General features: G+C 34.6%; 2 protein-coding genes across 2 annotated transcripts in view; one reads left to right on the top strand and one right to left on the bottom strand.

The window, feature by feature from the left end:
- Nucleotides 1–16,790, top strand: part of LOC125049290 (mothers against decapentaplegic homolog 6) — a 34,086-nt gene extending 17,296 nt beyond the window's left edge. Inside the window, exons 3-5 of the mRNA XM_047648429.1 lie at nucleotides 8,435–8,515; nucleotides 11,599–11,786; nucleotides 14,665–16,790. Of these exons, the coding sequence (XP_047504385.1) occupies nucleotides 8,435–8,515; nucleotides 11,599–11,786; nucleotides 14,665–15,009 (614 nt within the window). The 3' untranslated portion in view covers nucleotides 15,010–16,790. The remainder of the gene's footprint in view (nucleotides 1–8,434; nucleotides 8,516–11,598; nucleotides 11,787–14,664) is intronic.
- A 1-nt stretch (nucleotide 16,791) lies between these two features.
- On the bottom strand, nucleotides 16,792–26,498 carry LOC125049289 (synaptic vesicle glycoprotein 2A-like). Its single transcript, XM_047648428.1, has 10 exons — nucleotides 26,311–26,498; nucleotides 23,167–23,367; nucleotides 21,232–21,394; nucleotides 20,032–20,213; nucleotides 19,503–19,687; nucleotides 19,098–19,249; nucleotides 17,985–18,200; nucleotides 17,592–17,777; nucleotides 17,261–17,388; nucleotides 16,792–17,075 (listed from the first exon to the last, which is right to left on the bottom strand). The coding sequence occupies exons 1-10, from the start codon at nucleotides 26,417–26,419 to the stop codon at nucleotides 17,020–17,022; spliced, it is 1,578 nt and encodes a 525-aa protein (XP_047504384.1). The 5' UTR covers nucleotides 26,420–26,498; the 3' UTR covers nucleotides 16,792–17,019.
- Between the last annotated feature and the right edge of the window lie 1,064 nt (nucleotides 26,499–27,562).

Below are 27,562 nucleotides of genomic sequence, written 5' to 3' on the forward strand. Positions count from 1 at the left end.
TTAGATGTGTCTGCAGCCTATGATAATGTCAACCTTTCAACTCTGAAACAAAAAATGATTAATTTGGATATCCCACAACTTTTTATAAGCTTCACTATCAATCTTCTCTCTGGTAGAATGCTTAAAGTAATATCAGAAGGCTCCTACCAATCCCGTATTGCCTGGAAAGGTTTACCCCAGGGCTCAGTTTTGAGTCCCTTACTTTACAATATATATTCTCATGATCTGGAAGCCTCCCTTAAGGGTAAAGTTAATACACTCCAATATGCAGATGATTTACTCTTATATATTTCAGGTAATTCTGTTGACAACATGTCTGATACTATGACATATTCCCTTAAGTTGCTAAAAGTCTGGCTTGACAATAACTCTCTAAGCCTTTCAGTTGCTAAAAGTATGATAGTCTTATTTTCACGTATGAGACTTCCTCCATCAGTGTCTGTATTTTATAATAATATTAGAGTTTCCGTTAAAAGTGAAGCAACATTTCTTGGAGTAATTTTAGACTCAAGACTTACAGGAAGCTCTCATTGCAAATATGTAAGTGCCAAATGTGAGAAGATTCTAAATATATTGCGTTGCCTCTCTGGAGTTTGGTGGGGAGCCCACCCTTTCTCTTTAAAGCTTCTATATAATGCCCTAATAAGAAGTATTTTAGACTATGGAACATTTATACTTGAACCCTGTAATGCAGTAGCTCTCCATAAGTTAAACATTATACAGTCTAAGGCTCTGAGAATAATTGCTGGGGCTATGCGTTCAAGCCCTATTAACGCTTTGCAGGTCGAATGTTCTGAAGCTCCCCTGCACCTCAGACGACAATTTCTTTGTGACAGGTTCCTGTTTAGAGCATTCCAAGTCTATAATCATCCTCTTTACTCTAAGTTACGGTCTCTGTTGGAATGTATGGATTATCCGTACTGGGATCATAAATCGCCGCCATGCCTTATTATTAGTTTCCAAAAATACTTAGCTCTTCAAGCTCCAACACATAGATCACAATTCCTTCCTATATTTTGTGTTAACTATGATGCCTTAACATTAAATCCTTCTATTTTATTTGATTTCGATATATGTAAACAAGATCCTTCTGCCAATGCCAAATTTATTAATATTATTGACAGTGACAACCGATGGAAACATTGCCATTTAATTTTTAGTGATTCTTCCAAACCCGGCTCCGATAAATGTGTGGGAATTGGCGTTTTCCATCAACAGTTTGGCATTGTACAGAAAATAAAATTACCTCCAGAGACTTCAGTATTTACTGGAGAATGTTTTGGTCTGCTGAAATCTCTGGAGTACATTTTAATAATGAAGTTAAAAAGCTCAATAATTTTAACCGACGCTAAAAGTGCCCTCCAAGCCTTGGAAAGATTTCCTTTTAGCAATAACAGAAATAATCATCCAGTCATTATTGCATGTCGTGATTTATTGCATCAATGTTACATCAAAAATTACACAGTTTCTTTTGCTTGGATTCCGGGGCACTCAGGTATCTTTGGCAATACCAAGGCCGATAGCCTTGCCAAAGCTGCGGTCAATGACGGAGATCTGGTTCCGTACAAAAACTTTTGTTGTGATTTGGCTCTCCTACCTAAATCCCAGTTATTGAATTCTTGGACAAACATTTGGCGTTCTTCAAGTCAGACTAAAGGTCGATATTACAGCACGATTCAGGAGGATATACCTTCTACACCATGGTTTTCAAATCTGACGCTTGGTAAAGCTATCACTTCGACCCTTATACGTATGAGGGTGGGCCATGCATGCATTCCTTTGCATTTGGCAAGGCTTAATATTTTGCCTAACGATATTTGTGAGTGTGGCAATGACGTTGGGGATTTTAATCATATATTCTTCGCCTGTACTCGACATGACCGTTCCGCTTTTATTTCCTCACTTTTATCCATTAAAATTCCTTTCCCTACATCAATTTCTGTCCTATTATCTAATATAAATATTGATGTATATAGAATTTTAGCCAGTTTTATTTTTCATAACAATATAAAATTATAACCATTTATGTACTTATATAATAAATTTATCTGATCCTTTTCCAAATTCCGCTCCAATTTCCAATCCAATAAAACATATCTAATATCGCACTTCCTAACTTTTTTACATGGCTGACGCACAAACCGTGCAGGCCAAGAAAGGGAAAAAAAAAAAAAAAAAAAACATATATTGCACAGTACTAAGTATTAGAACAATAATATTAAGGGGTTTTTTTTAATTAAAAATATTGATGAATCTTTTACATACATATTTATGTGTCCGGATATACATAGTTATTCCTTTTTCCGGTCTGATGGATTTGGAAATGCTTTTGTCTATTAAATTTTCTGCATATTTATGCTTTCTATTGGAGAACTTTCATTACATTCATTAACATTTAAATACACGTCACAGGAAATCCCGGATTTTCACAATCAATGTTAGGATTCCCGTTGTGCGAACTCTACCACCCCGGGATTCCCTTCCAGCATTCATCATAGGGATTTCCGGGTCTCTAGACAAGTTCCTCCCCTTCGTTTAGTTAATTCGACGCTTGTCTGGGCATTTATCGTTTCACCCCTTTATTTCACAATTAATATTCACAAATACTTGTTAATGAGATGTATAATGTTTCTCGTTAACCGTTGAATTCACGTTATCACTTACAGTTGGGGTTTGGGAACATTGGAAGTTAATCTATAATTTATACCGCAATTGAAAGACAATATTTACAAGCTAAAAGCATACGAAAAATTAATTGATCCGGCGCTATCTTAATATTATTCGTTCGATAGGAGACCCTTTCAGCGGGGCTCAATGGATGGCCACCATCTTTCCTGATACGGGTGACATTGACATTCCGATCGGGCCCATTACGGTGTTTCTCACGTGCTTCCCCGAATCCATTCATTGCATTTACACGGAGATAACGGAGTTTGAACCCTAACTGTTGAGGTTAAGAGGATCTTTTAAAATTCTCACTTAAGTGATTCAGTCCCTTCTCGCGGGTATCGGTAAGTGTCGCGATAACGACGGTATCCATTAACGTTATCGTTACGTTATCGTGGCGCCGGCGCCGCTCGGCTGACACAAATATAACTGGTCAGTGTTTGTCTTTGCCCGCTCTTGTTAGGTGGGTGTTCACTACCCTTTTATGCGTCAGTATGAGTGCTCTCCACTTAACTATCTAAGTGACTTGCCGTCATCATTACGTTTACTTTCGCGTTCATTATCAGTTGTATCGGTGAGCATATTTACAATTGTCACTTTGCCTCAGTGAGAGGTAACAAAAATCTATTATTGGACAATAATTACCGTGCGACTCTCATCCCTGAGGTCATACGTTCTATTCCTGGTATACCAGTGGACTTTCTGTCTATGTGCGCATTTAACATTCGCTCGATCGGTGAAGGAAAGTATTGTAAGGAACCGGCTTGCCTTACGCGAAAAAGTATACGGCGTGTGTCAAACACAGAAGGCCAAGGAATTGCCTATTAGATTGACAAATGATCATGAAATGGATTCAGAAATTTTAGGCCCAGACCTAAAAATGTTGTAGCGCTGATTTATTTATTATATTTAAATAAATGATTTTGTATCGCAGACGCTAAAAGTATTGACGGTGTTTTATGTGCTAAAAGCTAGATGCTTTTAGATCTGTTAATATTTATTAATTTCAATGTTCTTGCGGTCTTACTGCGGTCTTATCAATACCTATAGCAAGTGTACAAGCCATATTAGTCTGGACGATATCAAGAAATTGTGAACTTAACTGAACATGCCTATTTATAACGCGTGAAGATGGCTCAGTTATTTCAGTCGCAATAATGTTTATTTGGGTTGGTTACTCGTGGAGTGTAAACAAGGATCGCCTGGCTAAATGTAGTAGAACTGACATTCAATTTAGGATACCATTGTGATGGTAGGAATCTTTAGGGTGTTAAAACACATATATAATTACTTATCGTCGCTGTAGAATGATAACCTAGTATGTCCAGAGAACCAAACATAACAGGAAACGAAAAAAAAATTTCATTTTGTCAATGTTCGTTAAAATATTATTGTGTTTTTGTCCATAGTTTTGGATGGTAAAAAGGCCTCATTTATTAAAAACATAAATAAGTCCTTACTTCATGATTATACCAGTTAAATGACATAAGAGTCTAAGAATAAAAAAATAAATGGCTTTTATTTTTTTTATTATATATTGATATAGGTACGAGGTTATCTTTCTACGGTGACGTTATGACTTACTTGACTTAATGTCCTGTAACCCCTAGATGGGGTAGAGGACGTCCCCAAAGAGTCTCCATCCCGTTCCGTCTTGAGCCTCGTATTTCACCTCGCTCCAAGTCTTTCCGTCTCTTATTGCGATTGTACGGCGCCAGGGTTTGACGGCCACGCTTCCGCTTTCCTTGCGGATTCCAATCAAGCGCCTGTTTGGGATCCCTTCACGTTCACGACATCGTTTAGAACAACATACCGGTTATATTGACCAAAATCAAAGATCCCGGCTGAATTCTATGTATTAGGTACTTAATAACAACGTCATCGGTTGTTGCGCCTATCAGTTTTTACGACCAAATATAAGTAGTCCTTTCGATTTCGTTATAACAGATTTTGGCTGTATTATTATTTTTATGAAACAAATTGTGTTGCACCGGAATCTAGACTCAGTAATAGGATTCTCAAACCTGGCGCTTTCCCTTCTAAACCTGACTGCACCAATATTAAGTCATATAACAAAACACTACTTGTTTAAAACAAGTGTTTTGTTTAGTTTATAACTATACAGAAGAATGTTAACACCGAAAAATGTATCTTCTCTGGATGAACGGGATTTTTCTAAATGTTAGAGATTTAATCGCGCATTGAATAAAGCCTCCCGTGGCGCGTAAAGAGGCCGAAGTCATTGAGCTTTCAAATATTTGGGTTTGAACTTACAGCTGCGTTTAAACGCACACATTTATATACATACAATTAATACTTGTAATTTTTTTAAGTTTCCTAAGAAAGAAACCTTATAGATTTGTAATTTACGCTTTCCTTTTATATATTTTTTTTTTCTTTGTTTCCAATTGTTTGTGTGAGCTTATAAGCTAAACAATGTTACACAGAAAAAAGACGCAATGAAGAAGTGGCTAGTTGATAACTTCTTATTTCCTTTACATTACATGGATAAAAGTTATTAATTTTACATTGTTACAATACAAGTTTTTTAATTTGACAAATGTTTGATGTATTATATTAATTATTTTCCAGTAATTTTCTTTTTAGTCCCGTTAATAGGATAGATATAATATCTCTGTCATTGCTTTTTAGCATGTGTTCTGTAAGTGTAGTAGTGGGAAATCGAACCTTGATTCTCCGTACGCCGCGAAACCAGAGCCTTTCGTTATTGTATTTATCTACTAATACACATTAAAAACAACAATACATCGTATAGGTTATTTTTATGACAAGATTGTTAGAATAATAAAATGTTAGTTAAAAAACACAAAATAAATTGAATTGAGTATTTTCTGCTTGACAAATGCCATGACATTTGACAAATGATCATGAAACAGATACAGGAATCTGAGGCCCAGACTTAAAAATGTTATAGCGCCACTGATTTTTTTGATACTAATAATAGGATTGATATGCGACTCTTTCGTGGTCAATATGTAGTTAACATTTTTTTAATTAAATCCAACTAATTTAGATACAAAATACCACATTGAAACAACGATTTGAAATACGCACGTCATTTCCTATTTTCCGAATGACGGGAAACGGATTTCATGCAAGTGAAAATTGAAATTTCTCTCATCGTGGAAATAGTTTTCAAACAATTTACACGTGTCTCGATTGTTTTGTGTTTAACAGCTTTTGTTTTATTACCTCGTTTATTTTGAAATAACTTTTGCTTGTTCATAACATAGTAACACGTTTACATCTTTATAGACGAAGTTGGATGTTTCTTTCGCTGTGAATTTCCGCTAATTCAACAATGTCTTAAGGCCTGTACACATGTGGGTATATATATTATATATATGTGTATTTTTATCAATTGTCTCTGTACAAAGACATTAACATTACGATCTAGCCTAATTTAAGTCTAAAGGTGGGAACTGACCAACGTTACGAGGTGTAATGTAACATGTAATGTAATGTTACACAGCGAGCATTCGTGCAGTCAGTACGTCGTGTTACGTCGTGTTTCCCCGTAACACGACGTACTGACTGCACGAATGCTCGCTGTGTAACATTACATTACATGTTACATTACACCTCGTAACGTTGGTCAGTTCCCACCTTTATAAGTCATTCAAAATTCAAAATCTAAATCATTTATTCATATCGGTAACACAATGTACACTTATGAACCTCAAAAAAGAAATATATATGACATGCTTCTAATTTTACATTTACTGCCAGTTCTCAAATCAAGGGCGTAGAACGGAAGAGAAGAACTGGCAATAAACTCTCCACACTTTTTGATCGCCAAGTTTTTTGTTTTACACAATATTTGTAAGGAGCTGCAACCATTACACCATGTTCCACGTCACGTATTAAGTAATTAATAATAATAAAATAAATAAGAACGAAGATTTGTCCTCTATCAGCAGGAGGCATGGTGAAATAGGAGAACGCTTTAAATTCTCGTGGGAACAACACGCAAACATAGTCGAAATAACTAACATTAACTAATTTAAGTCTTAAAAAAAATAAAAATCAATCTATTACCTCATTCGAGATTAATACATGGTCAAATGTCTTAATATTTTACGATACTATATACACGAGTGTAGCGATATGATCTCCAATATGCTAATGTATGTTCACTTCGTATATAAATATGTATATTATATGTTGGTATTGAGTAATGCTAAACTAAATTCAAATGTACTATTATAGAATTATTTGAAATATTTTTGGCAAGGTACTTAAACTTCCTTGTGAGCAATGTGCAAACATTGAATTCATAATCATCAAATCGAGAATTGAACCCAGGAACCCATTAGTTAAAAGCAATGAATCCAAACCAACTAAACTGCACAAGCAATATTTATTTATTTCCTAAACCTAACATAAATTATATACAACAACAATTATTATATACAAAGCTACAAACATTTACGAAAGGGAAAAATCAATTAAAATTAGTAAATATATTATACCTAATTCGGCTGTGTTGTGTGAGTGAGTGAGTGTATGTGCGATAATTTATAATAATAATATGAATAATTGTAAGCATACAATAAAATTAAAAAATAATTTACACAATTATGATTGAATTAAAAATTAACTATCGAAATTTGATCCGAGTCTAGCCGGGTTAAATCATGAGCATTTCGGTAAGCCTGCGTCTGCGCAGGTGTCCAGAGTCTGATGTCATCGAGAACTCGATTAACTTGTTCTACGGAGCTTTATCACAATTTTTTTCTTGTCATTTCGACCGGTCATTTGAATATTTGTTTGCGTGGCGGCATCTTTACAATGTGAGCTGATGTTAGATCACGAATATCTCGAGAGATGTCGCGATTCAACATCTGATTGAAACATTCGTTCATCCATTATTTTTTCTGTTTAGGTCCTCGCCTCAGATTTCTGTATCTGTTTCATGATTTGTCAATCTAATGGATCAGCCTCAAGTGCTTGACAAATGCTTTCGACTTTTTTGGGTCTAAGGCAAGCCGGTTTCCTCACGTTTTCTTTCATCGTTCGAACGAATGTTTAATGCGCACAGAAAGTCTATTGGTACACAGCCGGGGTCGGGGGTTGAGAGTAGCACGCTGAAGCCACTATGTCAACACTGCTTGTTTATTAAACAAGCTACGAAACAAATAGAATTCAAATCGTGCTAGTTCTTCCTGAGCGGAAACAGGAGCTTTATAATCGATGAAATATAATTGCGGATAACTATTGATCTAAGACAATAGTCCACTAACTATTTTGATTTTGATTAGGATATTATTTATTTGTAACTAATAATAATAATAATAATAGAGCCCATTTAATTTCCAATCATGACAAACAAAAAATAGATAATATACAGCTTAGATTATTTACATTTTATACATTATTTTATTTATCTTGTTATCCTATATATCCTATATCTTAGCTACCTTCAGTACCGTCGATCGGAACCTCTTCATGGGTAAAGGCCTCCTCCAGCTTTTTCTAACTGACTCGGTCGATGGCTCTCTTTCTCCATTCGCTTCCTGCAACCACTTCTATTTCTTCTTCTTATATATATATATCTTTTTTTGGGGCGTCCTCTTCTGCTTCTTCTTCTGGTCCTTACCATACAGTTGTCTTTAAAGTCCACACACCACAGGTATTTGTAATTAACTTAAGTAAAAAGCTTAAAAAAGTTTACGTTGAATACTGCCGTTAAGTTCATATGATTCGGGAATGTTTTATAAATATTAAATTGCTTATTTATTTTCAGAAAAGGGAGAAAGTACACAAGACGCGAGGAGAACAGACCATGAGCGGCTGGCAACTGGATCCTTAGCTACTGATGGAGATGGTAAGGAATTTTTATTATTAAGTTATTAAAAACTAAAGACAATTATTAAATATATTTGGTAATGCTGAAACGGCACTGTTGGCCTAGTGGCTTCAGCGTGCGACTGTCATCACGGTCGTACGTTCGATCCCCGAGCACTAATGGACTTACTTTCTATGTGCGCAACATTCGCTGGAAGGCGAAGGAAAACATCGTGAGGAAACCGGCTGGTCTTTCCCAAAAAGTCGACGGCGTGTGTCAGGCACAGGAGGCTGATCACCTACTTGCTTATTAGATTGACAAATGATCATGAAACAGATAGATATCTGAGGCCCAGACTTAAAACAGGTTGTAGCGCCACTAATTTATTTATTTTTATAATGCTGAAAAGGAGTTCCATTTGAGTCTATAGTGTTTGTGTATTTATCTAATACATAGGTATATAAAATTATCGTGTCACAATATTCGTTCCCGTACTACTCATCGAATCGGCTACTATCTATCTTTCAAACCCCTAAGTGATAAGGGGGGTCATTTGGATATTTTTTTGTTAATTTTTTATTATGTGGCATTAAAACCCTTAATTTTCACCGCTCTACGATTAACCCCTATTTTTATTACAGTAGATAGTTATTTTTATTGAATTAACAATGTTTCCTAAAAATAATATACATGGCAAAACAACGTTTGCCGGGTCAGCTAGTCATAATATAAAATTAATACTTCTGACATAAGGTCGTATTAAACAAATAAAGAATTCCAATTTCAGCTGATACAAAAGTCAAATCGAATGTTTAAAATTGAACGCTCAACAATTGTAACTCGACACCTGTTACTAACCTAACCTTACAATTTCGTATTTATGCATTCAAGATATTTTGATCCGTACAGTCTTCAGATATTAAATTACAATGATGCCGTATCGCAAAGGTTGTTCAATTGCTCGCTATTGCTCGGACATCGACCTAAATATGTTTTTCATTTGCAATTTTTTATATATTAACAGTGTTTTTTTTATAAATTTGACGATTAAATGACTCTAATCCTTGGATTGATTTGCTCCAGTTTAAACAATTTGTCTAACTCAAAACTTGGCGATTAAAAAGAGTGGCGGAGAGTTTCTTGACAGTTCTTCTTGCCCGCTCTACTCTTAATTTGCGAACGAAAGTAAATGTAAATTTGAATTCAATTTAATTTATTTTCTGTTGACGTTCATAAGTGTACTTGGTTATGAATGAATAAAGTTATTTTGAGTTTGAGTAGTTGGAATAATTTGGTGGTCTGTGACTTTGGCTGAGATGTCAAATGTCAATCTTAAAAGACTTTGTTTGACGTTTGATGTGTGACGATGTCCGATATCATGACCCATAGAAAAATGATTAAATAGCTAAATATATATTTTGATGTAATACATACAATTATAACCGATATTTTGTGTAATTATATCATACAAGCTATCGCGACATTTTTGTCGATATTGATTTGTTCTTTAATATTGTGAAACATTTTTTTGTTCTATCATCATAAGTTTTGGCAGCGCATGCGATGAAAGATATTTTATAGGCATTTTTTTACATCTTGGGTAACATTATTGTAGTTTTAGTAGGGATCCTTATTTTTCATTCCTATATTAATCAGTGATAATGTAGCATTCATTTGGTGAAAGAATTTTAAAAATCGGTCCAGTACTTTTCGAGCCAATTCGTTACAAACATACTTACATACAAATCTCCTCTTTATAATATTAGTAAAGATAATGGAACGTGTTATTAATGTACATCATACATCCTTCCATTGTCATGGTGATATTTTAAGACGGTTCCAAGAAATCACATCAATTAGTCACTTCGTTTGGAATTTTTGCCGTAATACGTGGCTTATATTAGAAAATTGGCAATTATTGTCCAAGACGAGTGGTGACAGTGTGGTAGTCCCACGGAGCTGGTGGCGGTAACCTTGACTATCGATCGCGCCAGGTCGGCGCCACCACGATCCACATGCTTTGTATGAGATTTGAGTTTTATACCTGAAGCGATTCTTTCGAAAACAACTGACAAATTCCTCTCCCATATGGAACACAGCTGTACTTAAAATTAAATTACTTTAATTATCGTTAATGATAAATAAATATTTTTAATTAATAAATTTAATTTAATAAAAAAATTAATAAATTTAACGTGATTTAAGAAAGTATAGTATCTGTACTAAGTGACCGAATTTTAAATAAGCCATAACAATATGATTTATAAACCATATATTCTTGGTTTCCTATAAAAATATAAGCGTCTAAGATTTACGACAGTAATTCACATTTAAATAACACAGGACTATATATCTACATCAACGAATACACATACAAAAGCGTAAAATTTAACGAAAATATTTAACCAATGTTAAACTGCCAATTCTTCGCGGCTGCGATGTGGCATGTTTAATTATTACAATGGCGTCACCCGTGTCATGACAGTTCGTCACATTGGAGCCAAGTTTCTGAAAAATATGATGTAAGACGGAGCAAATATTATGTCAATCTTTCAGGAGTTAAGCGGTAGTTTCCGTTTCTGTGATTAATGTGTAACCAAATGCATGTCATTTTTGGCGCATACAACTGTATTTTTATTGTTTATAACCATTTTTCTTATATTATAATTATCTCTTAAATTGGCGCTTATCTAATTAAATTGGATTAGATTTTTATTAAGAAAATCGTATGTTTTTATCGGTATTTAGATATTCTCGCAACATGCATTATAAAATAATCTTAAAAAAATCGTGGCGTTATGAAGGGGTTATTACTACCGTCACTGTTACGAAACTTTTAGTTTAGTTTAAATAACTTTTTTTTTCATTACAAAAAATGTATTTTTATTTACATGAGAAACTTAATATAATATAAATATACCAACGAGATACGCGTCGCCATCAGCTATCCCAATTTTAGTATATTAGGCTCATTCTAATATGATCTATGCCTTTTTGAATTGATTAAACACGCTAATATTACGAGGGTAATTGATTAAATAAAAATAATTATTCAATTATCAAAGCAATAAAGTTACTATTATCACCAAGGCGCATTCCTGAAATTAAATTTTACCTTCCAGAACGTCAGAGTTGGGAGACAGAATGGTGTCGGTTAGCATATTGGGAGCTGCAGCAGCGTGTTGGACGCCAGTTTAGTGTGCGCCTGCGCGCCGTTGACGTTTTCGGCGGCGGCGGCGGCACATGCGGCTCCGGGAGGCATGGCTTGTGTCTGGACGCGCTCGATACACGGGAACCGCAAGTTGAACAGGTAAATATATGTTTCAGCAAATTCACTTGTCATTTCTGTGTTCTAAAGGAAGAAAAACATACTATTTACTAGTAAAAATATTTTGAGAATACGTAAACTGAAATAATTTCTTAGCAAAAGATACGCAGAATTAATTCGAATAAATAGCAACATTCATTAGGTACTACAATTGAGCAGTGTTGGCCTAGTGGCTTGAGCGTGCGACTCTCATACCTGAGGTCGTAGGTTCGATCCCCGGCTGGGCACCAATGGACTTTCTTTCTATGTGCGCATTTAACATTTGCTCGAACGGTGAAGGAAAACATCGTGAGGAAACCGACATGTCTTAGACCAGTGTGTCAGGCACTGGAGGCTGATCACTTAATTGCATTGTCATTTCTAAATCATGAAATAGATTTAGAAATCTGAGGTCAAGACATAAAGAGGTTGTAGCGCCACTTATTTATTTTTTAATCTTTACAATTAAGCACAATTTACGAAATTGTCATTTCTAAATCATGAAATAGATTTAGAAATCTGAGGTCAAGACATAAAGAGGTTGTAGCGCCACTTATTTATTTTTTAATCTTTACAATTAAGCACAATTTACCAAAACATATTTATAAAACACCAATCCATTTCCCATGACCAATAGATATATTTCAAAGCAACAAACTCAAGCATTTAGCGCGTGATAAGACATGAATATAAAAAAAATTTCACATGATCTGATGATTCATTCGTATTAATAATTATTTGCTATTAAAGAAGTCGCTTTGACAATTTACTATGTTATGAAGCTATTGCTTTGGTTAATTATTATACAATACTTAGAGACGACCTTGTCGTCCCTTACTTCTGTGCTGGAGTTATTTCTCTTAGTAAAAGATAATAATTAATAATAATAAAGCCTCATTTATTTCTTGAAACATTCATACATACAAAAGAAGACACTTAAAATTTTATACAGAAACTAGCTGCCCCCGCGAACTTCGTTTCGCCTTAATATGTTTTTTTGACTTAGCCCACTTTTGAGTAGCTAAATACCAATATATGGAACATTTGTTCGGTTTTCTGGAATGAAAACTTTTTAGGGTTTTCTGCGAATTTTCCAAGGACCTCTTGTAGAGTATAGGCCTCCTCCAACTGGCTGTATCTCTCTCTATCTTGAGCATTTTTCTTCCACTCTTCTCCACCAACTTGTTTATTTATTAACAGACATACATTATCCATACAGTACTAAACCAATGTCGAGAAAAAATAATCAAAATGCGTGTGGCAAAAGTGCTTACGTGAGAGATATCACGGCCCGCTTTGTGCATTGAACGATGACCCTTGATTATTAATATCCATTTATTTTTGTCGACAATTATTTAGATCGTCATTGTTCACGTAAATGGGCGTGTACACGCCTCCGAAAGGAAATACTTATGAGTGACAAATCGTTAGAATATCGATTATGATCGCGTGATTTTGTATACATAGGTATTATGTTATAGATGAAAGATTTGTATTTTGTATGTGTATAACGAAACTTAACTTATGGACTGATTTAAAACGTTAATTTCCAAGGTATTCAGCCGTGGAAATGATTATTTAAGATCCCAATTGAGAATTTCAAGGAAATTTTATCACGAAGTTTTTATACTACTTTTCGTACATGTTTCGTTCGATTTCGTTTAAATACTGACTACGGGTTAAGATATTTATTTTTCAGTAAGAACACATTCACTTACTTGAGAAAATATATAATATCAATCATACATTAAGCTAGCTTATAGCTTAATTGTGTATTACACTAGTAGGAAACAGAACTATTATTAGTTAAAAATACAATAAAAATTGAAATGTTATTCAGTGTTTTAACAAAAGTTTTATCTTGTTGTTATAATGGCTTTGTAAACTTAATTTGACTGAACGAGACAAATGAGAACTTAATAATATATTGTCGTTGATTTACGCGAGTACATATATATGTCACTGATATAAACGCGTAACATAGGTATATTTCCACACTACATGTATATGATTTGCATTAAACTCATTTTCTTAGTTTGAGCGACAATTTGAAGGGTCAAAATAAATAGTTTGTTACATGACAAAATTGTAAACATTCAGTACCTCCCACATATAGGCCAGTTCAGATCAATTGCGTAGTAAATCGAATCGTTGTCTGAAATTAATGTCAATCGATCTCTTGTGACAAGAGGAACTTTAGGAAGGTTATATTATTATTATGTCTAAGGAATACACAGCTGAATGTCTTGACTATTCCTCCAAGTCTAACTAATCCAGCGATACCTAGGCTACTGGTCTCCGACTCCGACTCTCACTAGGCTCAGAAAAGATTCCTTCACTGCTCGATCTTGGCCCATGAGCTCAAGGCGCCTCAACGCAGTCGATGGGCCTGTCAACTCTTCTATTTCGGCTTTTTTGCGGACTCTCCATGACTTCCCCAGATTTTTCGCAGTATTTTGCCACCAGTAACTTCTCCTCTTTCACGGTCCAAGCGTCACAGCCAAACTGGTTGCATAATAAAATACCATTTGATGCAGAAGGTCTTAGTTTCCAAGCTTCTATGCAGAACATTCATATATGCAATAACAATTAATTGAATAGTTAATAGAAGATTGAGTTTGTAATAATTGATATAGCGCGGCGAGCGAATGCCGATAACCTCTGATAAAAGTGCAAATACACATGCGTTTACTATTAATTTGTTTATTTTCTAGAATGCATTAAATAATGTTGATCGCTTTATAGGGCAACATTAAACTTCTTAAACAGTTTTAGGTACTATGAAATTTTAAATATTGCAATTATCTTTATTTTACCCAGGCACAGTATGTTTCACTATGTGTTTAGTAATTGTATGTTTAATATATGTTGTATTTTTCAGGTGCGGAAAACTCGAGCGAAAATCGGTCTAGGCGTAACCCTCTCACTGGAGTCTGACGGGGTCTGGCTTTACAACCGAAGCCAGGAGCCAGTGTTTGTCAGCTCACCGGCTTTGGATGCCGCCGCAGCCAAGGCTCTTTTGGTCTGGCGAGTGGCTCCCGGCCACTGCCTTTGTATTTTCGACCCTGCAACTCCGCCTCCAGCAGTCTCCCTTCCCCACGTGGGACCAGTGGACCCTAGATCTGTGAGGATCTCTTTCGCAAAGGGCTGGGGTCCGAAATACTCCCGGCGGGATGTGACAGCTTGTCCCTGTTGGCTCGAAGTACTTTTAGCTCCCCCGAGCTGACGCAAAAGACTATTCGCAGAGTGAAGTGAAGTGACTTAGTGTGTGAAATGGAAACCAGACACTCGGTACTATTTCGTTTTGCATTTCCACCCTGTGGGGTACGGTTGTTTTGGTCTGGCGATATTTATTTTTTTGTGAGGCAACACTGGTGAATATAACATGGAATGCTTTTTTGTATTTTTATGAATTGATAGCTCTATCAAATTGTAATCAACAATTTGATCTGAGCTAGATTGTTTGGCAAATTCTTGTATAATTTTATTTAATCAATTGATATTTAATTTCATGTATATTTTTCAGTGTTGCAATCAAGCAAAATTTCCGCCAGATTTTGTTGTAAAAATTGTACAATTATAGTTGTACTTGTATAAACTCTGTTTTAAACGCGAGACTGTATATAGAAACTTTATGTACATTATTTTATATATATTTGTAATTATTTATAACAATATGCCTTATATTAGTGTAATTATTTAGTTTAGTACAGATTTACTGTGAGAGTACATTGCTTTATATTGTACAACGAGTTAATGAACATAATAATTTTTTAATGATAACATTTAAATATTTAGCAATTTATTCTCCTGGTAACACTGTTCGTTTAAGCTTTGTACAAACAATTATATTTTAATGAAGTAATGTTGTATTGAGAAGTAGATAAGGGCTGTGTGAAACGCATTTTAAATGAAATATCTCATTTTGTGGGAACATCCCTAGATAACTAGTTTTTTTAAAGATCTGTCATAGTACATGCGGAAATAGAGCAATTGATTGGATAGATGTAATTATTGTAACCATTAACATTGTGCCTTGCGTTATATTCAAATTATATGTAAAAGGAGACACTCCAATGTGACCTATACACCGCTATTTTATTTTAAAAGATTTTTAATCAATTAAAACCAATGCAACTATTGTTTTGATTATAACATTATTGCAGTTTCTGTGTTGTGTCAGTTGATTAAAATTTAGTCATGTTCAATTAAAACTTTTATATGCGGTGAAGTGAGGGTTTGATATGGAGTTTGTTGATCTTTGAAACATTTAGGGTATTACAGTCAATTCCACTGGCCTATAATAGTAAGTAAACATTAATTATATAATATACAAATTATTTAAACTCGAATTTAAAGAGTGCTTAGACAGGGCAAGCGATTTGACAATAAGATATTCTAGTCTCTAACATGCTTGCTTTGTCTAATTTGGTACTTATGGCCAGTCTATGGGTTATTTAAAAATTTAGCTATGGTAATGATATACACTGTTATCTTTTGTATTCGTAATTTGAAAATTGGCGCTTAACTTATATCTGACAGATTTGTTGAAAGCTGAAATTTGTAATCTGTGCTTTAAACATCAAATAGCATAGACAATTTTCTAGGTACTTAATATTATGTTTTTATTTATACCCGTGTATACTTAATATTGTTTATACTCATTCACAGATTAATATTACTGTTTAGTCATTACCTTAGACTGATGAAGCGCCTTAATCAAACGTATTTTCGAACAATGTATAAAAATATTTGCACAGATAACTTGGACCATAGATTAAATTATAGTGACTGGCTATAATTATGTGCATAATGTGAAAATTTATATATAAAGTTGTTATTAAATGCAATGTACTTATGTAAAGTATGTATACATTGTTGAAAATATGTAAAGCTATGTATATTGTGTAGATAGCCACAGTTTTCCATCGCCGATTGTTACGCGTCTGACTGAGATGGATGAGATTAGAATATGCTAAATTATGAATAAAGAAGAGAATATTTTTATTACAGTACTTTTATTTCAAACCTAAATCTAGTATCAAACTAGTGTCTACCTGAAGTGCACAATCGTCTGTTATTTAGAATGTTCTAACAGGCGTCATCTATACACCACGACAATACAACATTTATATTTACAAATACATATAAGTAACCTAACATGATAAATATAAAAAGAGACACGCAACATCTATAAAATAGTTTGGTATAACGGTTTTATAGTCTTTGGTTTGTTTTACTCCAGTTTTTTCATTGTCGTATTTGGTATAAAGAAACAAGCAACTCCGCACGCTGAAAGAGAAAAAACGTAGATATTATTTTCATAGTTTTATTTGAATACTCTGTAATTTTGCATAATTTTGCTTCTTGAGTTTCTTAATACTGCCATCTAGCTGAATTCATTGATAGTATTTTAAAAGTATTGCCTATAGTAGTTCTTTTATGTATCATTAGATGGTGCTATACTAAATGCTTACATAATAAAACTGTAGCAATGGTGAAGAACGGTGGTAAACATCCGTAATCAATGAGTGCAGGGAAGGCGATTGTTCCAGTTATTGTACCAAGTCTGCCACACATCAGGAAAGTAGCCATTGCCATCACCCTGTAGAATAAATAAAAGTTTTTAACTTGTATTTAAAATACCTATAGAACGTGCCCTTACAGATTTGCTAAACAATTTTATACAGGCGCTTGAAAATTCAAAGAATTGCTTAATCAGTAGCCTCAAAATCTACTGATTTATTCTGTTTTCTACTTTTTAAATACAACTTGAAAGTATTAATTAATTGATTTATACTACTCTACCTTAAAGACGTTGGGAAGAGATCAACAGTAATGCTGGATAGAGAGGCACCAGTGAGCGAAGAGAATGCCAACGCAGCTGTAACGATACCAGTGACCATTGCAGCGCTGGTTCCAAGGAAGGGAAGTCCAGCTATCACCAAGGCACTCAAGATGGCGCACACACCTGCTACTAACTTCTTGCCGCATCTGTAATGAATGAATGGGATTGAACCGTACAATCGAATAATATGTTAAATTTTTGGAAGTAAAAGTGGTCCATGTTATTGAGATATACAATGTTTCTGAATATAAATATATCAGGTATATAAAAATCATTTTATGCAGATTATCTTCAGTTCTCACAAAAGGCAATTCAAATTATTTTACGTAAATCATTTTTTGGTAATTACTTACCGATTAATCAGCACCCCACCAATGCCATACGTAAGTATAGACCCAGCCCCCACCACCATACTCTGGAGGTAAGTCAGAAGACTGGTCTCGATTGGTTGACAGGCGGTGTCATCTATCACCACCTGAGCTGGTGCTATTGCTGAGCAGATATTCTCTGTTGTATGTGCCCCTATCATTGCAGCCAGTTGAGGGTACCACAGTCTTATAGTATTCGAGCTGAAATTTATTTATTCGTAATTTGAAAATTGGCGCTTAACTAAAATTTGACAGATTCGTTGAATGTTGAAATTTGTAATCTATGCTTTAAACATCAAATAGCATAGACAACTAGGTACTCAATATTATGTTTTGGTTTTAAACCCGTGTAAACTGAATATTGTTTATACTTATGGTACATTTGTCGAATCTAAATAGGACGGGTTTTGGTATGGGATGCTACTTGTGTGGACACGTTAGCCCTGTCTCAACTTCCTCTGACCAACAAAAAAGCTGGGGCGGTGGTAGAACAGGCGGAAAATAATAAACGGCTCAAATATAAGAGTCTTTCCTCCAACTTCGATTTTGTTCCCTTTGGAGTAGAGACTCTTGGGCCGTGGGGTTCAAGTGCACAGGCGCTAATTAAAGATTTAAGTTGGCGCCTGGTAGATAGTACCGGTGACCCCAGAACTGTCGCTTTCCTCGCTCAAAGTGTCAAAAATTGGCTATGTTTGGATTTTTTTTCTATCGAGCGAAGTTATTTAAATCGTGTATCGATCTTTCAAAATGGATACATAAACTACTCAACTCCGCCATATATTTTTTCCATTCGCCCTACTTCAAGAAACGATGACAAAAAATTAAAAGAAACAATGTACTTTTTTGGAGTTTGGCGACCGAATAGGTCCTTAAAGGTTCACGGGCCACAGGGACCAAACTTTTTAAAATTGTTTAAAATATTTTTTTACTGTCAATTATTTTTATAATAATAATAACTATTGTCCATTCTTTACCTAGCAAGTATTTAACTGTTAAATTGGATTACCTCTATAGCTAGAAGTAAATAATATTACAGAATGGTACAACAAAGGTATATTTTTACATAAGGCAATATCACATTAGAAAATCATTACTGACCCAAACATGCAGCAAATATGCGTGAAGCATATGAGTATCAAGTAGGCGACGTATGGTGGTTTGAACAGGGGAGCCATCTGCTCTTTACCGGCCTTCAGAGCCGCCAACCCACGAGCTTGTTGAGAGCTTTTTTCTTCTTCCAATACTTTTACCTATAACATACAGTTATCGTTGCAAAGGATTAAGAAATTAAATACCTTTATTCGAAAGAGGTTTTTTGGTAAAATTTAGTTCGATTTCCCAATGAGATGCTAAATTTTCTGGCATTGTTAGTGTGTTATCTAATCGTATTTGTAGGGATGCCTACAAATTCAAATTTAATGACGTGGAATAAGTGATACATGTAACTTATGTTCCATAATAAACATATTTTTTTATTTTTTATTTTAATATAACTTTACTTACTGGGTATGTATCGGCAGGTTTTCCAGTATTCAATACATATATGTTTCTAAAAATCTCCAGGGCTTCATCATTTCGGCCTCTGGACATAAGGAACTTGGGGCTCTCTGGCATAAAGAAGAAAGCCACACCCGAGAGTAGAGGAACTAACGCGGCAGCCAGTAGAAAGAGATTCCATGCGTGGATAACTGAAATTTAATAATTTAATAGAAATTATATTAAATAACATTATTATACAAAATAAGTTCATTTACCATAATTGTAAAAAAATTACTATGAAGTTTGCGTATTTAACTTAAAAAAATTACTATGAAGTTAAATACGCAAACCGTTAGGATACACTTATAATTAAAAATTAAATTAAAATTATAAATAATATATAACTTAATCGATTTTTGATTTTGATAATTTGTCTAGAAAACATTATTTCTAAACTGTCATATTTCACGGGTATTAATTTCACTAAGGAGTTCTGGATTACCCAAGTCCAACAGGGTACCTTTAATGTGTAAAAAATTTACATTATTATTACCAAAAAGATCGCCAAAAGGTCTGAAATGCCAATCCTGCGTGAGTGTAGCCCAAGCTAACAATGGCAGTGTGGCGTTGGCAATAGTGTAGAATAGGCTGGTGAGGAGAATGACGCGCGCGCGCAGTTCCGAACGATGCATCTCAGCCAAATACGAGATCAAAACTGCGAAAGGCCCATTAAATCTGAAACAAGAATTTAACGTTGGCTTGAAATTTTTAATAGGGGCGACACTCGATTGTCAAGGGGGAGAGGGGAGAAAAGTAAGTAGGTAAGAGTAGGGAAGTGGAAACTAACCTGTTATCGAGCTTACAATAAGTAAAATATGTAAATATAATATCTAATAAGATAGGGAGTAGGTATATATGATGGTCTTAAATATTAACCGAATTGACTGGTAGTAACGGAACAAGGGCAGACCAATAGAGCGATGGGCCGACGGGATCGAAAGGGTAGCTGGAAAAAATTGATGGTACAAAATAAAATAGTTTGGAAAAAGTTGGAGGAGGCAAGGGCCGCATCTTAGAGTAGTACAATTTTTATTTATAACTATTTTTGTTTAATGTCATAAGATGTGGATGAAAAAAGGCTTATTATTATTAAGATAAGAAGTGCAAGAAAAGTTGGTTTTTACAAATTATGTTTTTTAGTTTGCTAATGAAGTGGCAAAGGGTTTTTTTTGGTTGAAAGAGAAATTTTGGTTTGGTGTCAAACTAATACGACTACATTGGGGTGTTAATAGATTTTTGACAATTTCAACTGAATATTCAAAGCTTCTTAAGATTAATCATGACTGAAACTTACTATCACATTTACTTAATGTTAAATTTCATTCATTTATGAAATAATGATATAAACTGCTGCGAACCGTTGAATTTTCTCAGCCTAGTTATCGAGTAATATTGTTTACAAGTAATCTTACTTGTACTTGTTAAACCCTTACATTAGTAATAATTACTAATAAGTAATACAAAATTAAATTTATTATTGTTATGAAATAATAATAAAGTTTACTAGCCTCTTCACAATACCTTTGTGAGAGGCTGGTGACTATAATATAAGTATTGTGGTAACGGGTCACCAGCCTTCCATCACAGAAAATATACAAAGAGATGTCTACATACTATCACTATAATAAAGTAATTAACAAATTTTCTTGAGTGGGGGCAATTTTTAATAATTGGCACTAAAATCTTTACTTACAAGAAACCACTAGCGAATTGCGTAATAAGCAGCATGGTGAAGCTCTGGCTCATCGCAGCAGCTATTTCCACCAGTCCCGAACAGAAGAATCCCCAAACCAGGATCTTACGACGTCCGAGGGTGTCAGAGAGGAAGCCCCATACCATGGCTGATGAAATCATGCCTGAAATATTATAATTATGTGTAGATACTGTGACCATGACTAAGCTTGTAAAGACAGGAGATGCAACTTCTCAGAGTATATATTCCAGTTCTATTATTGCTACAAATACCATCAAATTATCAAATTCAAATTCAAAATCATTTATTACTTTAGGTAACGAAAGGTAGGTAGGTAGGTAGGTAGGTAGGTCAAGAAAGAAGTACATATTAAATGCTTCTAATTTTACATTTACTGCCAGTTCTCAAATCAAGGGCGAAAAACGGACGAAGAGAACTGGCAATAATCTCTCCGCCACTCTTTTTAATAAAAAACAAAGATTTGTTCTCTATCAGCAATAGGCTTGGTGAAACAGGAGCACGCACTTACATTCTCGTGGGAACAACACTCAAATACATAGTCGAAATAACTAACATCACCGCGTACACGAATTCAAGTACGACCAGTCACCACAAGAAGCACTCGTTCACGAATATGACGCATGGCCAGCCATCGCCAAAGTCTTTGAGACTTTTAAAATATAAAAGCTGGCTAAACTGTGGATTCTCTACTATAGCTGCTAAACAATAGTTTTCGTGGTTAAAGTTATTCAGTCCGTGTAAACCCCGAAACTAGTAGTAATTTTCATCATCACATGATATTACTTCAGAATTACTTTCACAGACTAATCCAAGATATTACGCAAAGAACCACTGTTCTTACAGGAAACACTTAGCAATAAAATTACCAATATTGTTGTTTTTAATTTAGTTTAGTCACGAGTTATGCCTATTAGTAATCACCTTATCTCATAGCTTTAACAAGGTACGTGCAAAATAATTGTTTAACTACGAAAATAGGTTACTTACTGACATTACTTATATATCTGAGCTAAGCAGTTATTCCAAATAAAATGTTGATTCCCGAGGAAACTTAAAAGACACCGCCATCCCATTGGTGGTTACGGGATTTTCAATATATATTATGTAAAATATTATATTTCAAAGGCCAAGCTATGTTTCTAAATCTTATGTTAACCGCAGATCACAATAAATTATGAAAATCTGTGTTAAATCTCTTTAAGTCCCATGACGTTCAATTTTGTTGACGAAAATTAATGCGAACAGTCACCACACTAATTCAAGATTATAAATAAAAATAAGAGGTTGATTCTATAGAACTAAAGTTATTTAAAAATTAGTACAAAATAATTATTATACAAAATAGAGCAGTGTGGCCTAGTAGCTTCAGTGTGTGAGTCTCATCCCTGAGGTCGTAGGTTCGATCCCTCGCCTATGCACCAATGGATTTTCTTTCTATGTGCGCATTTAACATTCGATTGACGAAGGAAAACATCGTAGGAAAACTTTACTTTGGTTTGCCTTAGACCCAAAAAGTCGTTTGTCAGGCACAAAAGGCTGCACCTACTTGCCTATTAGATTAACATAATCATGAGGCCCAGATCTAAAATGGTTGTAGCCACTGATTTATTTTATTTTTTATGAAATAAATATTACATTTAGTTCACACTACAATACTATAAAAATATATCTTTTACATTAACTACCCGTTCTAAAATCATAAACTCTTGATTTTACGGACGGGACGGACAAAAACTATATCGCCCTGTTTTTGTATTAAAATATTCAAGGCCAAACGTATAGATTACCAAAACAGGTCAAATAGAGAGAGGTATGTAAGAATCGTAGTTCTAGTTTGTGTAGGCTTAAAAAAACCAAATCAAAATGTAGCACAAACCGTTATAGATACCGATATAGAACCGATATAGAACTTACCGCCATAAGTGATACTATTAAGTGTTCCCATATCGAGTAGCTTCAGCCCAATGTCACATTGGGCTCGTGTAAAGATGTAAGAAGTGGCGCTGGTGACGGAGACAGCGCTCCAGAAGGCGGGCAAGGTGCACAGCATGAGCCACACATTGTACCAACCGTACTGCGTCGCTGCTATCGCTTCTTCGAAATCTGATGCTGGCTCTGAAAAAGACCTTGAGTAAGATTAACTGCTTTTTGGTTGTGTGTAAATCAGTTAACATTATGATCATTTGGGGAATCCCGATGAGACTTTTTTGGAAGAGATTTTGTTGTAGTCAATCATTTACTCAATCCTTCAGGACATATTATTTATTGTTGTATTTTATTTATAGTAATGAGGGCAACTGGCAGGAGTCTCACCTATTCTTAACATAAACGCCGCCCATGGATGCCTTTTAAGAGTTGGTACGGTCTTTTCTTGAAGGATTTTAAGTCGAATTGGGTCGGAAATACTTCAATGGGCAGCTGGTTCCACATAGTGGTGGTGCGCGGCAATAACTACCTTAAAAAAAGTCGAGGTGATACGGGTGGAATTTCGTATCCTCGACGTCCTATGATGAAACTCAACTGCAGGTATTAATCCGAACAACTCCTCTGAACACTCTCCATGGTAAATTCGGTAGAAGATGCAGAGAGACCCCACATCTCTACCCAACGTCAAGGGATCAAGCCGCTCGGAAAGGGATTGGTCGTTGACGATTCGAATCGCTCTTCGTTGAATACGGTCAAGTGGAAGGAGCTGGTACTGGGGAGCTCCCGCCCAGAGGTGAGAACAGTACTCCATGTGGGGCCGTATTTGCGCTTTATACAGTTGCAAGCGGTTGCCCGGAGTGAAGTTAATATATCAGAAAGTACTTATAAATCGAAGTTCATTGTATACTATACATCCTGGATGGTCATCCACGTTAAAATTTCACGATTACTTTAACATTGATATTATTAACTTCAAAACAGTTGAATCAGCATATTCAGTTCAAACTTAGAGTCGGTCACTTTAAGGTAGTGAACTTGTAATCTAACCTATATATGGACAATACTTGAAGAATTATTGCGTTATAATATAAATAAATAGTGTTTTTAATCTGACAGGAGGACAAACACGAAATAATATAAGCGCACAGTCAACATATGAGATGTATATTCACTAAAACGACGTGATGAAATAAATGTGTCATTTCAAACTGAAGTCAATATTTGTACTGCTATTTTAGACGCAATAACGATACTTCATATAAATTATTTCCTACGCAATTATGAAATAATATTGTAATCTTTACGTCATGATGGAACTTTTTATAAGTTTTAGTATAGGACAATCAATATCAAATAAAATACACAATAAAATGCTCTGAGCATAATAACGAATCGTTACCGACCAATGGATAAACATTAGATCCTATTCTTGATACATACTATACTTATATATATTTCCTCTATAATATTACGAAATTAATACATTGAAATATTTATTTTTAACACACAAATTTATAACATAACATGTGTAATAATAATAATAATTAAAACTTGATAAATATGTATATAATTAGAACAAATTTAAAAAGAAAAACACACAAATATATAGAATGTACAATATACTATGTACAATGTACAATATAATATGTAATAATAATAATATTGAAATTGAAATTAAGATATAATTTCAATTATTTTATTTATATAATAAAAATGAAAACAAATTTCCTCAGTGTATTGCGATACTTATTCGTTGGGCGAGTCTTTACTTTTATAATTTGATTAAGGTATATCTTCTTAATTCGGCGGTCAAGGCCAGGTAGCTTTTATTCTACTACACACCAACAATTTCTCTATACAAATTACAAAACACACTAGTTATTCTAAGATCTGTTTAATACAGGGTAAAGAGTACTGTTTATTTATTATACCAGTGACTTATTTTTTCAAGTTGATATTTCTGTTACATTCTAATTGAATTCTTTAATGATTTAAATTGATAAACTAAGAGGCATCCGAATAAAATCAAAGGAGCATCTGTGGAGCGTCAATTGGTTTTAACCATAATCTACATATGCAGTGTTGGCCTAGTGGCTTCAAAGTGCGACTCTTATCCCTGAGGTCGTAGGTTTGATCCCCGGCTGTGCAATGGACTTTATATCTATGTGCGTATTTTACATTCGCTTGAACGGTGAAAGAAACCATCGAGAGTATTGGCTTGCCTTAGACCTAAACAGTCGACGTCGTGTGTCAGTCTATTAGATGATTGACAAATTATCACTAAACACATACAGAAATCTGAGGCCAAACCTTTTTTTTATTGAGCTATTTTTTAATTGAGTTTTCACCACTAAAATTTCGTAAACTATGACTAATAAGCATCTGATAAGATTTGGCGATTGTCCAGTTGAAATAGACCGCAAAGAGACGCAGTTTCATGAAGTGCCATTGGCTGAAGAGATCGTAAAAATGTAATAAGTCTGGGAATGTCGCGTATAACGCGCATACGGACACTATAGACACAGATTTAAAACTGTATTATAGTATTCTTATTAGGCGATAAAAGAAAATAATTTATTACATTGTCTTCAGAGATAATCGAATTTATTTATAAGTATAAAATTATACAAGAAAATATGACATCACAAATATTAAACAAATACACATACACATCAATTATATAATAACATAAGCAAGCTAGCAAGGGAAAAAATTTAACAAGCAACCACAAAAAACCATAAAAAAACAAAAATAAATAATTAGGTACTACAAAAAATAATAACTTTAGCTAAATTATTTTATTTTACTTAAACCTCATTAAGAGCATGTAAACAAAGTTACGGTAAGTATGTTGTGAGATTGTTATAAAATATATCAAAATCATTTTAGTTATATGCACGCTGGTTTTTGAAGTTGCATCGACATAATGACGTTGCTATGACAACGAACGTACACTATTAACTATTAGACGATCTAAAGAAGGAGTTACGTTGGTGCAGTCCTAACACGTACGTTAATGAAGTGAATATTTTGGCCCTGAGTGATTTTAATTTCGACTCATGCGCATACCTTTTCCCTTACTCAGTAATACGCATAATGACAAAGAAATAACAATTGCGTAGTAGCACCTACCTTTTGCCAGCTTCTCCAGATTAGTCGAAGAAAGTCCCGTCACTTTGAAAAGGTGGTCATGAGGAATCTCCTCCTTCGACCTTCCCGCCTCCACGTCTGTTTTGGTCATGTTCACTGGTTTGTCCGTATGTCCATCCCCACGGCCGTACAGGCCGATGCCCGTACAGTAGCTATGCGGTGTGTAGTCATACCGTCATATTATATACTTAAAACGAAGATTTTATCTCCAAAGTTTGCTCTGGGTTTTACATGTTTACCCACCAAGCAGTATTGTACTCAACATTGGTTATAGAGTGCGGTAGACTGTTCATGGATTTGTTGAAACAGCTGAAGATAACATTATACTATGGGGGAGATTAAGAAATGCTTGAAGTCAAACAGATAAAACTTTCAAATACTTCTGAATGCGATTATGTATTTATTCATTAGTAATCTTACAGCTTACATACACATTATAAAACAAAACAGTTAGACAATATATAAAGTCAAAACAAATTACATAGATAAACAATATATGAAACAGAAAACATAGGTCCATTAATATACAAAAATATAAGAAAACTGAAATTGAACATTAAACAAATGACAACTAATACTTTTTAAATGAACTTTTATTTATTTAGTTATAAAAGCTTTTAACATTCGGCACACCGATACTCTTAAAGTACAATATTCAGTGTGACGAGCACTTATATACGAAAAAAAATGCAAAAGATAAAAAAAATATAAAAAGTGCAAGAAAGTGGATTTCAAAGTGTAAAAGCGACTATGTACATCCAGACCTAGCTCGTTTATGATAATGCTCAATCTGGATATCAGTGAGTCTTAGCCAAAACGGGTTCTTCTTCAAAGGATCCGTATCACCTATACGTCCGTCGTTCCATAACTGAGCTTTCATTAGGGCAATTTTTTGCCGTGCACCACCACTATGTGGAACCAGCTGCCCACTGGTATTTACGAACCAATTCGGCTGAGGGTCTTTCGCGCTTGCGAGCCTTCTGGCAGTGTGAGTGTCTGTGGGCGGCGACATCGCAACATCAGATGAGCCTCATGCCCGTTTGCCTCCTGTATCATAAAAAAGGAAGGACAAACTTTGGGAGGCAACCGTCTTATACTAAAGATCGATTACGTGGTACAGTACTCTAAATAAGTGTTAGCCGCTCTACGCGCTCTATACTGTATACTCAGTATTCAGTATTCCTCCAGGCACTATCTTTAGTAAACAATTCACAATCAATATTGAACAGCTATT

Source organism: Pieris napi, chromosome 5, assembly GCF_905475465.1.
Source record: "Pieris napi chromosome 5, ilPieNapi1.2, whole genome shotgun sequence".
NCBI lineage: Eukaryota > Metazoa > Arthropoda > Insecta > Lepidoptera > Pieridae > Pieris > Pieris napi.

Bases quoted from the DNA above. Each gene is read 5' to 3' on its own strand.
- LOC125049289 (XM_047648428.1), bottom strand. From the start codon at position 26,419: ATGACCAAAACAGACGTGGAGGCGGGAAGGTCGAAGGAGGAGATTCCT. The intron at 19,250-19,502 runs GTAAGTAAAGTT...TGTATGTTATAG, and splicing joins AACCTGCCGATACATACCCA to GTAAAAGTATTGGAAGAAGA. The intron at 18,201-19,097 runs GTCAGTAATGAT...AATAAATTTCAG, and splicing joins CATATTTGCTGCATGTTTGG to CTCGAATACTATAAGACTGT.